At 43.7% G+C, this 18437-nt stretch overlaps 1 protein-coding gene across 1 annotated transcript; it reads left to right on the top strand.

Annotated features, from left to right (window-relative positions):
* The first annotated feature begins 1309 nt into the window (after positions 1-1309).
* HSD17B2 (hydroxysteroid 17-beta dehydrogenase 2) lies at positions 1310-15186 on the top strand. The gene is made up of 5 exons (XM_010403499.4): positions 1310-3231; positions 8156-8368; positions 8695-8880; positions 11502-11639; positions 13081-15186. The coding sequence occupies exons 1-5, from the start codon at positions 2955-2957 to the stop codon at positions 13437-13439; spliced, it is 1173 nt and encodes a 390-aa protein (XP_010401801.3). The 5' UTR covers positions 1310-2954; the 3' UTR covers positions 13440-15186.
* The last annotated feature ends 3251 nt before the right edge of the window (positions 15187-18437 follow it).

Here is an 18437-nt window from a genome sequence, read left to right as displayed (position 1 = left end):
TTGCTTTGTCCTGGGACAGTCTTCTGCAGGGATACTACAGCAGGTGAAAGGTGCTGTGACTGTAGGATTTGAAGGAAGACAAGCTGAATTTTTAGACTGGCTGTTCATGTTGCTGATTACCATGGAGTGATTGTTCTCCAGGAAAGGCATCTTCTTTTGCCATTGAGTAATTGGCCTGCAAGAGTCATCAGCATGGAGACATTTAGATGGTGGGGCACACATCTGCAAAGTCCCCAGGAGGAACATCAGGAACAGGCACAGAGATCAAAGTGCTCAGTGAGGGTGAGCAATGGCACAACAGCTGGCTCAGCCAGGATGGTTTCTCTGCTGCTGTTTACCACTGGCATGGACTGACTCTGGAATCAGGGTCCAGACTTTAGTACAGGCTCTGTAGCTTGTCAGGATATTAAGGGACAGGACATTGAGTTATTGTCAGGTGGCTCTGAAAAGCCATCTCTTCTCTTGGAACAAAGAACTGTCCTGGCAAGGGTAGTTGAGCTTAGCTCCAAATCAATTAACTTAAATCCATTCTCGTTGTAACACAGATGTCACAGTGATGCAACATCCTGACTGTTTGGAGGAGCCTTCTCTTTTATGGGAAACTATAAGAAGAAGGTGAGATAATGGTGCATATTCATAGCATGAGTAAGAATGGCATAGAGAAACAGGAAATAATGCAAACTGTATTGCAGTCCTAGGGTAGTGTACAGCTTTTAGAGCTGGAGACATCTCAAAGGGGTAAAGAGAAAAGTAGGTGCTTTTTCAAGAGGAGTAGTTGGCACAGGATAATAAAACTTACCTTGTGGCAAAATTGTGCTGAAAAACCCTCAAGCAGGAATCTGTCATTGCTGGTGTCAGAGAAAGTGCAGAGGCTTTGTGAGTTGGTACTCCACGCTAGAATTTCTCAGCCAGTTTTAGATCAAACCCTCCCTTCTGGTGTGCATGATCTACGCACTTACATGGAATTTTATTCACCCACCAGGGTGAACACATGGTCAGCTTCCCATTAAAAGAAGCCTTCAGTGGTTGTATTTTGTATTGAAATGATAAACTGAGCATTGATTCAGACAGAGTCAGTCCCCACAGCTGTTCTGCAGGGATGTGGGTGCAGACAGGTGCTGTGTCTGTGCACCACAGTGGGTGGGTGTATAAGGAACGCATGCGGCATTCCCAGCTTTCCAAATATCCCCCACCATGCCAGCTGTGTCTGAGGGAGGGGCTGTGCATGAGCACAAAACATGTTTCAGTGGGGGATGTGGTAAGGGAGTCTGGAGCAGAGGGGGACCCTCCAAGAGCTTGCTCTGCTGTGACCAGCCACGGTGGCCACCCCAGCGTGGCCCCGCACCCACCTCTGCCTGATCCCCACAGGCTGGAGGTGATCACTGCTGCCCCTCATCCCACTGTGGAAAAGCTCCATCTTGCTGTACCCTCAAGTGTGGGAGCTCATGCTCTAAATGCCAACACGTCTGTGATTGTCTAAATCGTGTGACAAAGACCAATGATGGAGAGAGCAAAATTCTCCATGAAAATATTTAAGAAGACGCCTTAATGGACATCAAGGTGTGACTGACCTCAAGAGCAGTGTGTTAATAAAAGCAGAAGCAGCAAATGGCAAAGAGAAGTGAAAATATTTTTCCTTTTGTGCACTGGTGGGAGGATGGGTGGATGAGTGTTCACAAGAGTAATGAATGATGAGCAGACCTTGAGGGTAGTGTTTCTTTAAAAAAGCGATCTCATCTCTGATGTAAACTACCTGCAGAGGTATGTAAACATTTTCATTGGCTACAAAAGTGTATATTCAACAGATTTCTAATCCCTTAAAACTCCAAAGGCGTAATGGAATGGAAATGTGCTCTGTTTCATGTCAGGTTTGCACCATGTGCTTCAATTTTCAGTGTCTGAAATCAGATAGATCAGCATTATGTTGTCTTGGAAAAGCAGCTATATCATGTTAGCTGGATCTGTGGTAATGTAGGCTTGTCTCTCAAATCACTTACCAGGCATTTTTAAACAGGGTTAAATATGCATACCTAAATTGTATCTCAATCCCTTTGGCTGTCTGGATTTTAAGGTTTTTTTTATTGCTTAAATAATGTCCAGAACACAGCACAGCAGGTGTTAAATCTCTCTAATATATTTAATTGATTACTTCCTCCCCTCCCCACAACTTGCTGTGGGTATCAAGCCAGTGATTTCTGTCAAAACCAAGGCGAATGTCAGCACTGGAGGTCAGCTGATCACTCAGTCTCAGGTGTGCTACCTGTCTTCACCTAACAAAGTGCCCCTAATGGCAAACCAGCAAAAACCTGTTCCCAGCCTCCCAGCACACCCTGAATGTCAATTTGCTGTAGGTATTTGCTGAATGTGGAGTAGGTAAATAGGCAAAGGTGGGCACTAAAGCAGGGTAGGTAATTTGGGCTTTTTGTTGAAAGAGGAGGATTACACATGTGTGATAAAGCCCAAGACAGCTTGTGTTCCAGGGATTAAATAACTGACTCATTTCTGTTACTGCCCATCAAAAACCAGTTCCACTGAAACTACACCCGAAGTTTTTTAAGCAGGAAAGCCCAACTATTTCTCATAAAGGAAACTTCCTTTTCTCACTGTCTAGGAAAGTGTACTTTAAAGATATATATAAAAAAAATATGGCAGTTAATTTTTTCCCTGGAGCCAAAGCTTGCTACATCATGTCCATTCCTGCTGCTGTCAATCTTTATCTAGCCAGCATATTGTTCAGAAGGTGGGGCTGTCAGGCAGAAGGAATGAAAGGTAAGCAAAGGAAGGCTTCTGCTCCTTGCTGATGCGAAGGGTAAGTGAGATCATGTCAAACCTTTAAACAGAGTCCCCTTTCCCTGCCCCACCCCCTGCTCCTATATAACACACACTGCACTTAGCAATACCTGCTTCCACCCAGCCGGGGGTGGGGCGTGAGTGCCGGCTTCTCCCCCCTGCCGATGGATGCTCTGGCCAGCAGCCCCCTTGGGTGGCTCTGCGCAGGTGTCTCCACGCTTGTTGGGGTCACCATGCTCTGCACGGCCCAGAGGAGCCCGCAGGACAAAGCAAAGGTGCTGCTCTGGAGCCTCCTGCCCGCCTTGCTGGGGCTGCTGTGTGTGGCCCCGCTGGGGGCTGGCGGGGGGCTGGGGGTGTTCGTGGCCGTGTGCCTCGTCTGCTCCGTGTGCCTGGCGGACAGGGAGCTGCTGCCCGTGGGGGACAGAGCCGTGTTCATCACAGGTAAGGTGCTGTCAATGCACAAAGCCAAACAAAAGCTGCCTTTTCTCACAAGTGGGCTGGAAAACTTCTTGTCCTCGGGTTAGTGCGTGCTTGTGAGAGTTCCCTTTATTCTTTTTGGTTTTTTTCCCCCTTGCTTGTTTTATTTGCTTCGGCAGAGATGTTTTTCCCAGGTAAATAAGTGCTCTGAAATTAAGTAGAAAAACATCTTAATAGATGCTATTACTTTTTAGTGTCTCATTTAATCTTTACAAGTAGCTTTTTAGACATACTTGTGAAATTAACTGGTGCAAGAAGCATAAGAATACTTATGATGGTCTAATTTTTTAGGAGAGACATTAATTCCCAGGAGCTCTCAGAATGCTACATTCATACATTACTTTTGTTTACTTGAATTAATTGTGCTGGTTATGCATGTGGAGTTGTCTTTTGGGGGATGTGCGTGTAAATAGTGCACACTGTGTCTATCATGCACATATTTTAAGACACTGGTTTGGTGCCATCTCTTTGAAACACTGAAACATTTGGGAGGGAGTAATTCCTTTCACTAGCAGGGAAAGTTCAGAGCTAATTAATTCAGTCTCTGTTACCATTCTGATCTACTCAAAACCCACTTTTGTTTTGCAGGAATGACATTTTTGTAGTTTTATGGCTTTTCTCCTGTTTCTTCTAAAACTTTTGGTGTTGTTTATTTAGATGTTGTTTATTTGTGTTAATCAAACCTTTAAACTGGAGTGTCTGCCAACTGTGTTTCTTGCACTCTTAATTTGCTGCATTTGTTTTATTTTCTTTGGTTTCCCCCCCTCTGGAAAGCTGAATTAAGTTGCTTTGGTTTATATAGCAATTTCTAGCAAAATTTCATTTCGTTTTATAGGGACACCTGGAAATAATTTAGATTTGCCTAGCAAGCTTTAATACAGGGATTAAGCATAAAAGTTGAGAGAAGACAAGCAGAGCAGCAAGTTCTCCCCTGCAGTTTATCTGCCAGCTGGGCTTCTCCCTGCAGGTGTGTCAGATGAAGATGGATATTGGTGTGGGGAATAGGGAGCGATCCTTTCCCACCCCTGCAGACTCAGGGGATGTGCTTGCACTTGGGCATCTCCTTGCTCTTTGTAAGACTGAAAATGTTCAGGGAAAAAGCACTCTCTGGGAGCTTATTTGCTGTGTAGAATCTGAATTAGAACAATATAAGGGAGTTAGGAACATCTGGGTATAGTCCAGTAAGGGAATGTGCTTTCCTTGTACCTGTGCTGCAACTGTCCTGAAGAAATGCAAGTTTGGACATCTCTGACAGCTGATTAACTTGAGGAGGCTCTTCTTTGTCTTTATTGGAATCCCATGCAATCAATCAAACTCTCCATCAACTGAAACAGAAGTTTTACTCAACGTGTTTTGGTAAATTGCACGGATTGTGGTGTTCTTCCCTGTCCCAACTACAGGATGTGTCTCCCTGTGCTTCTGCAGGTGCAAGTGCCTTTAAGTAAATTTTGGTGTCATTTTCTCCAGTTTAGAGAAGACCTCAGACAGGCACTTTGTGGAAGACAGTGACTTTAATTCTTTTTTTTCTTTTTCCCTCCAGCTTTCAGCCCTGCAGAGCTGTGTCCTGGGAAACTACCACATATCCCTCGTGAGACAGCTGCCTTTGGCCAGAGGCTGGAGCAAGCTCTGCTGCTCTCCCTGGGTTCTGTCACACGTTCTGGTCCTCTTTGGATGTTCCTTGTAGGGTGCTGCTCTACATTATTTATTTAAGCCAGCAGTTCACTGGAGTACCAGGATGAGGGAAAAACTGTGCCCAGTGGTCAAAATGCCTTTTCACCTGGGTAACTGTGGGCATGTGGGCAGGCTTAAAACCATTGCTGAAAGTCTGTTCTGGATCCTCTTGCTGGGAGCAAGAGCTCCAGTATCCTTAAAACAGACGCTCCTGGCATGAAACACTTTAGGGGTAAATGCAATAGCCACCTTTCCTAAAAATTAAATTGCCACCAAGATTCGAAGCAAGAGGAACTGTAAAATTCTGTCCTTGCTTAGTCTGTGTGCAGTGGGATGATTTTCTCCAGTTCATTTGGTCTTTCCATTCTTGGGGAGTGATTTGGTGCATGTTTGGCATGAGTCAATTGTAAATTCTCAGTAATGATTCAGTCACAGTCAGTAGTGACTGCTTTCCTTATAATAAATCTTCTCATAATCCACAAATTATTTCTGACATAGAAGCAAAAGTGTGGTCAGGGAGGAATTATCTTTTTTTTTTCCCCTATGAAGACCTAACTACTCTTTGAATTCTAGGAGTTGAAGAGTAAAGTTTCTCTGGACTTCAATAACAGGTCTGAAACTCAAATCATACTTTTTTTGGAAAAAAACGGGGACAAACCCAGCATCAAGCAAAGATAAAAACCACTTTTTTGCTGTTTTGGGATTGCTACGCCTGTCCCAAGTTCAAGTTTCATCGTATTCTGCCTATATTCAAGTTAAAGCTGCACTGTAAAACCTACTTGCTGGGAATGATGAAAGAGGAAGGATTTGATCTAAAAGTAGCCATCTTCACTAAAAGAAAAAGAAGGAAAGTCACTCCACCCCCAAACCTAGAAATCTGTCGTGTCTGGGATATTTGCAGGCTTCTTCATGTCTCTTTAGGGAATTCCAAGAATGCAGGTTTGTTCTGTCAGGTCAGGACTGGAGAAGCTTAATGTGTTATTTGTAGTGCTCTGGTGCATCTTCAGAAAATTGCAGACTTCAAAAATGCTAAAAATCTGATGCTTTGTTTTTTTTCCCCAAGGATTAAATAGAGCATGAGTAATTCTGTTCTCCTTTTTCAAGACATGCTGATTGATCCAGACATTTAGTACATGTTTTCCTCAAGTCACCTGGAAATAATATTTTTCACCTTTCAGGACTATAACCCCAATTAAAAGACAGAATCCAGAAATGAAGATCTGACATTATTACAATGAGTCTCTTTGGCAGTCGAATTCTATTGACTGCATATTTTGAATGTAGGAGCAGACCTGGGATTAACTCTGATAATATCTTCCTTGGTGTGCCAAAATCCCAAACTAACCCTCAGAAGTTTATGGTAGGGCTAAGTAGGGAGTACTGCAGCTCTTTCACAAATAAGAAAATAGTAAAAAATCTGGCAGGAGTTCCAGTCCTTTGTCTCACATTCAGATTTCCAGGGTTTGGAAACTGAACACTGGTGTAGTAAATTGTGATTGCAGGAGACCCTGGGATACCTCCATGGATCCTAGTGCACAGCAGCACCCAGGAGCTTTCTCTGCTGCAGTTGCAGTGGAGGGTCTGGTGCAGTACTGTGGAACAGGCTGATGCTTTACAGTGTAAAAACTATATTAATTTATTAAACTCCTCATTTTCCTCCTGATCTTGTCCTTTGCAAAGCTCCTGAAGCACAGCCCCTATAAACTCCTTCCCTGTCACTACCTGTGGTGCTTCACTGGGAGCCTTGCTGGGGACACGGGTGATGTGTTTCTTTTGTTATGGAGTAAGTTCCTCTGTAGGTGGAAAGAATGGAAACCAGAATTTTAAAAATGGAGAGAAAACACTTAAAATTAACTTAGAATACTTGAGGGTGTTGGTTGATGGGAAGCTGAATGTGACCCAGCACCATGTGCTGGCAGCCCAGAATCCAGTCAGGCCCTGGGCTCCTTCCATAGTCCTATGGGCAGCAGGGGAGGGAGGGAATTCTGACAGGGACCTGCTGAAGTGAGTCCAGAGAAGGCCACAAAGATGACCAGAGGACTTGGAGCACTTCTCCTGTGAGTACAGATGGAAAGAGCTGGGACGGCTCCAGGGAGACCTTAGAGGCCCTTTCAGTGCCTAAAGGGGCTCCCAAGAGAGCTGGAGAGGGACTTTGGACAGGGCACAAAGTGACAGAACAAGGAGGAATGGCTTCAAACTGAAAGACAGGAGGTTTAGATTAGATGTTGGGAAGAAATTCTTCCCTGTGAGGGTGGAGAGGCTCTGGCACAGGGTGCCCAGAGAAGCTGTGGCTGCCCCACCCCTGGAAGTGTCCAAAGCCAGGTTGAATGGGGTTTGGAGCAGCCAGGGCTAGGGAAAGGTGTCCCTGCCCATGGCAGGGGGTTGGAATGGGATGATCTTTAAGGTCCCTTCCAATCCAAACCATTCTGTGGTTTGTTCTGTAGCAGCAGCAAAATATTTTGTTGAAGGGAGAGACTTGTGAATCAAATTATTTGTTAAATATTCTTCATTGGTACCTGCTGGGAAGAATTGCACAACTGTGATCCCAAAGACCATTGTGTGTTTGGCCTCACAGTGCTCCCTGCAGCTGCTAGGTCATGGCATTATAGAGACAAAGTTTGGGGATAAGTTTGGAAGAGAATAGAGGGGATAAGAGAAATTCTGATGCAAGTTTGCATGAATTCAGTAGCTGACTTAGCACAAAAATGCCATTTTGAAGCTCTCTGAGGTCCTGAAAGCATTTGAAATGCTCTGCAGGTAAAGAAATACTTGCTTAGTTTTGGCTTGGTTACAGTCTGTAATAAAAAAGTGCTTATCTGAGGGATCTGTGTGGTGGATGTGTGAATAAAATAATGCTGCCTCTTGGAATGAAGAAATAGAACCCAAGAATTTGTATTCCAGTGCTCTATAATTGCTTTGCCCATTGGAGATTTAAAATTAAAACATTAGTGTGGGGTTTCTTTCTGTTTGTTTTTTTTTTTTTAGATACTTTATCAGGAGAACATGGTCTGTCAGTCTTTGAGGAACATTTAAATGTCCAGTTCCTCAAACTCCAGATCTGAACCTTTCTTTCTACTGGCATATGTATTTCAGGAACTTTGCCATCGTGTCTTTGTTTACATTTACATGGCTTTCCAATGTGTGTATGCATTTATTTATTTATTTTTAATGGTGGTATAGGACAGATGCACTTTCCATGCTTTTTTGACGCTTTCAGGAAGCGACACTGGGATTGGACATGCACTGGCTAAATACCTGGACAGCCTGGGCTTTGTTGTGTTTGCTGGGGTTTTGAACACGGATGGCCCTGGAGCTGAGGAGCTGCGGAGGACCTGTTCCCAGAGACTCTGTGTCCTGCAGCTGGATATCACCAATGCCACTCAAGTGAAGGAGGCCTATCTGAAAGTCTCAGAGAAAGTGCAAAACGCAGGTACAGCTTTTTTCTGCCCCCTTTACAATGGAAGTACTGATGTAGCAGCTTAGCAGGTGCATCTTTTAACTGTTGGCTACACCACGGCTTAGGTGTGTAGGTCATTTCCAGGGCAGAATCTTGGGCAGTCAGGATATTTCCATCCAAGACTTCTGTTTTTTGGGACATGGGAAGATGGTAGTGACTGGTCTTGGAGTGGGGAATGTGTATCTGCAGCTGCAGATCATCTCTGCTTTGGTCTGGAGGCACCATCCAGCTCATCAGTGCACTCCTTATGGAGATATTTTCCTGATGCATTGCAGCCCTGTGCTTTCTTCTCTTCCCAGGACTCTGGGGTGTTGTGAACAATGCAGGAATCCTGGGCTTCCCTGCTGATGGAGAGCTGCTCCCCATGAGCATCTACAGGCACTGCATGGAGGTGAATTTCTTTGGGGCTGTGGAGGTGTCCAAGACCTTTTTGCCGTTGCTCCGGAAATCACAGGGGAGGCTGGTGAACATATCCAGCATGGCAGGTGAGCTGAGCTAAAACAGAGTCCTGGAGCAGCAGGAAAACCAATGAACTTCCTTGGCAAAAACGCCAAGGAAGGTGTTGGTCAGTCTGGCTTGTCAATACTCCCAGGGAACAAATATTAAGATAATAAGTTCAGGTTTTTCTCTTGTTTGGGAGACTATTTCCAGAAAATTTCTTTTGTTTGGGAGACTACTCCCAGAAAACAGCCTTTAAAGAAGAGTTTAATGTGGCTAAAAATATGCTGTGACAAAAAACCCCAGTAAAATTCAGATCTTGTGTTCTAGATGCTATGACTGAAAACTTTGTGAGCTTCCATAAAGATTGGTGGTACATCGCAGGTATTTCTATAACATGTTCAGGCAGAAGTCTGTGATCACCTCAGTTTGTGATATCTGCTGATAACCTGGGAGCTCTGTGTTTATATTTCTTCAAGAAGATTTTGGGTGCCTTCAAAATACTTAGGCCTAACTTACTAGGAAAGTGGTATTTTTCCATGAAAGAAAAAATGAACAACAAACCTTTTTAAAAATTAACATATGCCTTCCATTTCTTTCCCCGTAAATTTTGCTATATATATTTTTATGTGTATCTTTATAACATGACCTTCTATTCTAGGAGGACAGCTGAGATGCTGAGATGTAGGAACTAATGTAATACAATAATGCAGTATCTGGTAGCCAACAGCTGAGGAGCAAGAGGGCTCCTTTGAAAAAGAGACCTACTAGAAGCAGGATGCCGTGCTGCTGGAAAGTATTTTGGTGTAGGATCTCTTAGGGATTTACTGTGTCACGTGCTTCCCATGTTTTCCTTTGCCCTTCTGCACAGCTGGAGTCCCCCTGAACCCTGCTGTACTGCTGGGGTGACTTGTGAAGGTGTCACCTGGTGTTCCCCTTTATGCTGAGGATGTGGCTGCAGTCTGGCTGTGACACTGTTTTATCTTTATAATCTCAGATTTGCTCTGTATTTGTATGTCTGTGTGTATGGCTCATTGCTGGCACTTTGAGAAATCAGGACTGAATTATCAGAAGAACCTTTCTGCTGCTGCTCTCAGGCCAGACCCCTGTTTCCTCTGCACACCCAAGTGAAGCTCTCAGTGTGGGTGCTTTGGGGCAGATATCTTAATTCCTGGTGAGAACACCTGACCTGCCTTGAAGGGATAAATGCAGAGCTTCCCTGTGCTGTGTAATTTGCCCTTCTTACAGGAGCTGATAATGACCCTGCTTAAACTAAGCTGCCTGCAGAGATGTTGTTGCACACAGGCTGGTTTGGGTGAAGAGTTTCCTCTTAACCCAGGGTCTGGGGGTCCTTTGGTAAACCATTAGTGGAGAAGTCAGTGAGGTCTCATTGTGCTGAATCTATTCCTGTCTGTGTAGGGCTCATTTAACTGGGCTCAGGTTAGCCTGACCTTAGAGGGAAAAGTATGTGATTCAATTGGCTCAAACCAATCCAGCTTCTTCAGATGCACACAGAAGAATAATTAACATATAATTGGCCTGACTTCTTCAAGGGAATGGCTCTATGTAAACAGCTTCTGTGATGCCTTGGCCATCCCAGTACAATACCCAACAGCACCAGTGGCTTACCTGAAAATTCCCCTGTATCTGAAGCATTTTCCTTTAAAATACTCAAACACCTGGAGATGAATGTGTAGCACGTGAAACAGAGGCTCCATGGGAGGATGTGTCCAACCGCCCATTCAGGCAGGAGAAGGAGGGATGTGCCTCAAGAAAAGGATTGTCCATTGTGCTCCCTCCTCTGCTGCCAGCACAGCCTGTGGTGGCTGTGACGATCTTAAATCTGTGTGGTGATAACACCAGCTGGTGGAGGAAGTGGGAGGGCTGAAGAAGATGCTCAAATCAAAGCATGTTTGTGTTTTTCTAATGCTGAAGGAGTGGCAATCTGCCAGATTGTCTCTGCATTTGGAAGATACTTTCTTCTGGAAGCTTGTTTTTGTAAACATATACTGGGTGTTCTCTTAGCTTTCCCATCTGAACAAATGTTTCTGGGATTGAAAAAGATGGGATAAAACAATAGGCAGGGGATCTGCTTCTATGCTGGGTCTCAGGGAGTCCTGTCACTCGTGGGGTGTGATTCCAGCTTTGGTTTGTCCCCAGAGGTTTTTCTCCACTCTTGCATTATTGTCTCTGGCCTTTCTGAAACTGTCTGGAAAGAACAGAAAAGCAAGTTGGCTTTATAAATCCAGAATTGAGATGATTTACCCTGTTCTAACTGTGGGGTTGAAATTTGTGTTACGGAGACAAGAACAGGAGCATAAAACTACTGCTTCACTATTTATATGAACTAAAACATTATCTGTGTTTCTCAAACCAACAGCCATAACTTTCAGCAGTTTTTACCCTTAAATGCAATCCAGTTTATTTTTTCTGCCCTGCAAGGTGTCTTACCAGGTGTTACTGAGCATAACTGCTGTAAGCAACTGTTCATTTACAACTTTCACTCTTTTTTAACCTCTAGCAAGAGATGATTCCCTCACTAACTTGTCTTTAACCTCAGTGAGAGAGGCATCATTTTGGTTGTGCTGTAATTTGCCTCCTAAATCATAAAAATAAAGGCTGGGAAGAGCCACTGTCGAGGTTTATCAGGTTTCTATTGCTCCTGCAGGAGGCATTCCACTACCGATGTATGCTGCGTACGGGGCATCCAAAGCAGCTCTGTCCATGTTTTCTGGAGTAATGAGGCAGGAGCTTTCCAAATGGGGCATTAAAGTTGCAGCAATTCATCCATCAGGCTTCAGAACAGGTCGGTGTTTGACATTTTGGAATGTTCTTTCTGCCTCTCCTCTCTCTCTGTAGTTCAGCAGCCTCAAACAGAGCCCTGAGTGATTCTCAGGAGCTGGACTTTTCCCCCCGTTTTTTATGTGGGTTATGGAAATTAAGTTCTGTGTTTTTTGTGATAGATATTCCCTCCAGCTCTGCATGCTGCCTCCCTCCCTTCTCCTGGGCAGAGCTGTCTTTGCTCTGAGGCAGGACAGGATCCAAGCAGTTGGTGCCTTCCCTTTGCTCCTGCTTTGTTGGAGCTGACAAACGGAGCAGCACGGTGTGTCCAATTTGAGTGTTATGGCTCACTTGTCCTGCCTGGGAGCTTCAGTTCCCCCTGTCACGCCTCTCTTCCTCAATATCAGAGCTCTCTTTATTGAGCTGCTCTGTCTTGCATGGCAGTATCTGCAGCAATACCTGTCATCCTGCTTGCTTGCTGTCAATATCCTCTGATCTTTCCTCTCCACTCCTTTCCCCTGTGCTCCTGCTACTTTCTGTTCTAAACTCTCCTCCTTCTCCTCCAACTGAGCCCTTTTTGCAGAGCCTATCCAGGTTCCAGACTCATCTCCTGCTGCACATGCCCTCACTGCACCCCATGCCTGCCCAGAGCATTTTTTATGTCAAGACCAAATCGAATTGGTCTTTTTCATAAAATGCTACTTCCCTGAACGCTTCCCCCCTGGGAAAGGGACCATGTGAGGCTCTGGGCTCTGACAGCCTTTTGTGGTCAGTGGAACCTGCCCGAGGCTTCACCTTCAGGGTCCTGCTTAGCTGTACTCAGGCTTCTGGGTAAAAATGAGTCCTGGGATTTGAGATTTAAATATTTATTTAAGTGCTTTTCTTTATTTGCAATGCTTAATTTTTGGTAGTTAGGCAAGAATTGCATTGGAGAAGCCCCTGCTTTCATTCCTACATGATGCAAATGGTGTGAAAAAAGAGATTAGAGTTCTAAATCTGTCCTAATAGAAGGCTAATCCTTCAGGAAACTAGTTATTGAAATATTAATGTCACTTGTTGAAAGGTCAGCTTAGCACTTGGCCAACCCAAGTGAATCCTGTTCATCTTAGTTTGCCTGTCTGTCCTCAGTTGTTTGCAATAAATACGTGTTGGAAATATCCACAGAATGAATTGGGAGAGAGTGGCAAAGTGGGGAGGAGGGGGAAAGAAAAAATGCTGATTTGGCTGTGAGAGAGCATTTTTTGGGAGAGCAGGGAGCCAAACGGGGCATGAACTTTGTGCTTTTAGTGTAGCAAAAGTACTCACGCTTTTCCTTCTCTTCCAGCTAAAAGCACTGGCTGCTGACCAGCTGTGGTGTTTGTTCTCCACTGACCCAGTTTAGATCAACTCTGTCTATTAATTACAGATTTATTATTTTTAAATCCAGCCCTAAATGCACTTGTTATCCTGTGATGTTGCTACTGCAGGTATCCAAGGCACATCTGAGCAGTGGGATAAGCAAGAGAAGGAGCTGCTGGAGAACCTCCCGGCAGACACCAGGCAGACCTATGGAGAGGAGTATTTCCTGGGGCTGAGGAAGTACCTCCTCGACATGCCCTCCCACTGTGCCCCTGACCTTTCCCCTGTGCTGGATGCTGTCCTGCATGCTCTGCTGGCCAGGAGACCCCAGGGCCTCTACACCCCTGGCAAGGGGGCTTACATCCCCTTCTGCATCTTCTGCTACTTCCCCCTCTGGTTCTATGACTTCTTCATTAGTAAGATGCTGAGTGCTGGCCCTGTTCCAAGGAAGCTGAGAACATCACAAGATGAAGGCAGGAACCTCTGAGGTGTCCACTGGTGTTTATGTCACTGGATGAGATAGGTGGGAAGAACTCTCTAAGACACTGCTACTTATTGTGCTGTCTTTGTTAAGTTGCATTGACACTGCCTTGCAAAGAGAGAAATCTTTGTGTTAAGAGCAATGTTTGGGAAAAGCAGTGGATAAACATAAATAGGAAGCTCTTCCCAGATGGGGGCATTTTTTGAGGAATTTCAGTGTTTTTCTGACGTCTTTGTATCCTGCTTTCTGTGTAAGGTACCTCATGAAATTATGCAGCTCCTGCCTGCTTCAAAAGGCATCAACAGCACACAGAGAGATATGTGACATGTTTTTTTAAAACAAAACAAAACCCCTTGAGAGTCAACAACCTTAAATCTTGTAAGAAGTTAAATATATTCCTATTGTTGAAGAGACTTAGAGCTGTGTAATGCAAGTCTTTTTCTCTGCAGCTTCAGCCTAATATGTTTGGGATTTGGTGTTTTGGTTCTTTTGCTGTTGAATCTGAGAAATGATTGTCCTTTTTCCCCCCCCAAGTTTTGTGATGTATAGTATTAAAGCTTATTATGTGTTCTCTTTGCGAGATTAAGCAACATAAATTTAGTTGGGGGGGGAAAAAATGAATGCAAACAGATCAAGATGTTTATGAATAAATATATATATATATAAAAATAATTTCCTTCCTTCAGTGATAGAAATAGTCATAGTGAGTGTATCAGCTGCTAATTTGATCTGTCTGGGTCATTCTGTGCATTGCCTGTATATGCCTGTGCTTATCTAATTGTTACTAAACTCTAGTGTCACTTCTGCTTTTTGTACAATTCCTTACTCAAGTCTGGGTTTACGTGGAACTCATGTTTTTGCCCATTTCTCCTGATACCTTCTTACGTCTCTGCTTTGGGATGAGTTTGTGCTCACTCATCTAAGATCAGTCAGTGATTCAAGTGGCTTTGCTGAGCCCAGTGTCCAACTTCTGATAGACTGGGGTCACTCCTCTTCCCTAATTCCATGCCAGGAGCAGCAGGTGCCCTCCCTGGTGCCCTTTACCATAAACCCCTCACCAGTGGCAAGTGGTTGGGCAGCTCACCTGTATTTTTCCTACCTTACTGCCTTTTTGCATTGTCTGTCACATCTCTGGGCTTTGAAGGCTGTGATATTTTGAAAGAAATCCTCATCCCCCTGCGTCCCATGGTTTGGCCATGTGTTCTGTCTTTTACAAGATGCATTTCTTTTCCAATGATGAAAAATTAAAAGTGATCTCATTCTGGGCTTTAAATGTAGACATACCTTTTTCCTTTCCTTTCTGAGCAACTTCTAACTCTTCTGTCATAATCCTACTGCTGTGCTGTGCTCTTGCACCCAACTGGCCAAAATCACTATTTAATTTGCAGCTATGGTATTTATTCCATCACTACTGTGTCTGTTAGATCAATGCAAGAGTCCTGTAAATGCACAGAGGATGCTCAGAGGGCTTGGGCCATCATTTGAATCTGTGTCCAGTGGGGGAGTCCTCCTGTCCTGTACATTTTGTCACAATTGCTGCTTTTGCTGCTGAAGTTTATCACCTGCTGGGTTTATATCAGTGCCCTGATTGCAGACTTTTGCTTTCCTTGGAGGAAGTGTGCTCAGTGTTTTGAACTCAGGAACTCTGAGACTAATTCTCTCTCTCTTTGCCAATTTCTTCCTTTATCTATTTCCCTAATTTTTTATGTGTCACCAAAAACGTGTAATAAAAAAATATAATATTTAGTAACCAGATGGTTGTGACTTTGTCTCATCTCACCCTTTCTGCTTTTTGTGGATCAGTGCTACATTGACCCCCTTGTTTCCATAGCAGGAGAACACTGAGGAGGAAGGGGGTGTGGGGAGTGTTCCCAGGGAAAAGGGACAAGATGGCAGTTGATGCCCCATTTTGGGCAGGATGTGATCCCAGTTGGTTCAAAAGCAGCTTGTGAGCTGGAAGGAGAGATGAGTGTGAGCTGAGGGTGTGCTGGGTGACAGCCTGTGAGTTTTGGCTGCCTGCAGGGTGAGGGAAGGTGCTGCCAGGGAGCCTATCTTGATCTCCATTGTGGATGGAGGTGGCTGTTTTTCCCTTCATGCCCAATTTGGGTGTAAATTTTGTGGGCTGGAATTTTGCCCTTAGGCACATTATCCATCATATAACCGAAATTTGTCTTAGCAGTCAGTCAGCTGCTTTGCCTAGCAATCTCCATAACAATCTTTAATTGTTGCTTTGCTATTTGGCTGTGGTTATAAAATGTAATTTTTTTTTTTCTCCCCTTGACTTTCCTAATAGGAATATTATCTTGCACGTTGCAGACATATTAAATTAGGCATTTACTTGGAGGTTTTGATTTCATTTTATTTTTTTAACTTTTATTTCCCAGGAAATTTCAGCTCAAAATAGTCATTTTATGTTTCTTTACCTAACTACAAAGATATTTTAGCAAGTCTCTAATAATTGTGATATCAAAGATTGTTATTGTTTTATCCCTACAGGGATCTTACTTCGTGTTTTAAAGATAATTCTGTTGTAACACATTATTGAATTATGTGTCACTTAATGGGCTCTAGTACTAGAAGGAAATTTCTTTTGCTAATGGCTTGCATGGAATATAATCCCAACTGAGAGTGGCAGAACTGCAGAATAAATTGTGGGATTTTGTGGCCAATAAGTCCACATGGATGTTAGTGCTGACACTGGCTCATGCTCTCAAGAACAAGTGCCTGGGTGTTATGGTCCTTTGCTTACCGTAAAGGCTGATCTGATACAAAGATATTTTGGGAGTGGGAAGAGAGGATGTTGAGTTCTAGCAGTGGAAAGTGTTGTATTAAAAAACCCAAACTAGTTATTGTGATTTGGGCCTATTTTCAAAGATAAAAAACTTTTAACAAAATGCACGTGCTGTGAGGAAAAGCATCTGAGAAACTGAAGAAATTGGCTGTGGCCCTAAAAAAGACTAATAAATAGTCTAAAACATCACTTAATGCCCCACAATAATCAGGTGTGTATATATTGCAAACACATGTGTATGGTGTAAAAAAGGAGTTGTAAACTATGGAAATCATGGTTAAAGAGCAGGTTTTATACACAGCCCTCTGATCCAGCCTCTGGAATGCTGTTGTGACCCAGAAGTAAATGCTGTTGGATGCTTTTTACAAAGGAATTCCCTGGCTGGTGTCCTGGGATCCCACTCTCCTGCTCTGCATTCATTGCTCTGGCTGCCACGTTCTTTTTCATGTGAAGAATTACTTGAAGATACACAGCTTTGGGGAGATGGAAGGTGAGTGATAAAGCAATTTGTTTTTATAAGGTCTTTTATTCTGGCTCCATTTCTCTTCTTCATGGGGCCCCTGATGACAATCCTGCCTGCTGTGTGCCTGTGTCACTGCAGGCTGGGGAAGATTTGTGTTTTCTTGTGGTTGTGTCACTGACTGGCCATGGCGGGGAAGTTTTGGTGGCCACTTGCTGAAGAACCATCTCCATGTTTCATGGAGTGTTATGTATGGGACTGCCCATGTGGTAATGAAGGAGGTAAGGGAAAGGGCTGAGAAAGTTTAAAGTGTGCTTAAATGAGAGCTCCGACTGGGGGTTTGGGTTGGATAAAAGAGGTGGTGTAGGAGAATGGGGAGTACAGGTCACTGAGTGTTACAGACTCATGTAGGGGCAAGGATTAATCCTAAAACTGCTTTCAAGCTCTGTAGGAGGTTGAGCAGACCCATTTTTTCACTAGCAGGGCCAAAAACAACCATGGGGAGAAAGGTAATAGTCACTTTGTCTAATTTAACGAGCATGAACAGAAATGCCATTATTTCTAGACTAAAGTACTTCAGATTTTGCCAGTTTGAGTCCCTGCTATCTTCAGAAGAGAGGGAATAACTTCCATGTTCCTCTGGCATGTGTGAGGGGTTGTGTTGTTTATAGTTGCATATCAAAAGTTGCTAGAATTTTGTATGTATTCTTTGTATCAAGAGGATGCTGCCAGGGAACTTTCAGGTCTCAGTGATGTCAAAAGACTCTGGTTTCACTCTAAATTTACTCACCTGGGCACAGCATTGCAGAGGTACAACCAAAATGGGTCACATTACATTTGCTTGAAGCCAAGAGTCCACATGTAGCCATCAGCACCCATCTGGGCACCAGTTGTATTTGCAGCACGTTTGGGACAAATGTGTGAGTTTGGACAGTTTTCCTAAAGAGACTGGTTCTGGCATCTTTTCTGGGTTAGTGTTGTCTGCTTTACCCTGTTTATGTCTGTCTTTTGAAAGTCAGCTGGATTCCTAAAATCATGCAACCCCAGAGGGCACTGTGCATCAGAGAGTCATCATATTTCTAGGAACGCTCAGAGAAATTAATTTGAAATCCAGTTCATGCAGGCTTCAAAGAAAAAGCGTTCAAACAAAAAAATCTTGGCGCTTGCGAGGAAATTGCCTGGGGAATTTTTTTTCTCCCAGAAGTCTGAAGAGACATAAATGGAAAGTATTGTCACTGTCAGGAAACACCCTGCACAATGCATCCTGGGGTGCAATCATTCCTGACAGAATTTTCCAGATGGTGCAGGGCTCCCTGGAATGCAGACACCATCCCAGGCAGGATTTTGATAGCAATGCTTTTGTCAGTCAGGCTGAACATCAGAGCTGTTGCTGTTCAATTACAGATGTATTCTGGCAACCTTGAGGCAGCGGGCTTTCACCATAGTAAGAGAGGTAATTGCTTTTACTTTTAAAGCATGACCAAACCATAAATCATGAATCACTGACATCTCATGAAAGAAGGTGAGTTTTAAATCCCTTTAATAGGATAAATGGGTTTTAAGCATGTTGTATAGGTCATTGTAACCTAAGCTAATGAATCTGACTTTAACAACCTGTATGAAAGTAATTACAGTGATATAAACAGCCTCCACAGGTTTAATACCTGGAATATGTAGGTTAAACGATCCAAGTTTATATCCTTGTTCATGTTGTTGCCTGTAGCTTTGGAAAGAGCACTCAACAAGCCAGAAA

The sequence above is a fragment of the Corvus cornix genome, chromosome 11 (genome assembly GCF_000738735.6).
Source record: "Corvus cornix cornix isolate S_Up_H32 chromosome 11, ASM73873v5, whole genome shotgun sequence".
In the NCBI taxonomy this organism is placed as follows: Eukaryota; Metazoa; Chordata; class Aves; order Passeriformes; family Corvidae; genus Corvus; species Corvus cornix.
Note: the sequence above shows the minus strand (reverse complement) of the source record. Positions and strands in the feature narration are given on the sequence as shown.

What these genes read in the sequence shown, in the direction of transcription:
- HSD17B2 (XM_010403499.4), top strand. Translation starts at nt 2,955, where the DNA reads ATGGATGCTCTGGCCAGCAGCCCCCTTGGGTGGCTCTGCGCAGGTGTC. An exon ending in CAGAGCCGTGTTCATCACAG is followed by an intron (nt 3,232 to 8,155) that starts GTAAGGTGCTGT and finishes TGACGCTTTCAG; the next exon opens with GAAGCGACACTGGGATTGGA. An exon ending in TCCATCAGGCTTCAGAACAG is followed by an intron (nt 11,640 to 13,080) that starts GTCGGTGTTTGA and finishes TTGCTACTGCAG; the next exon opens with GTATCCAAGGCACATCTGAG.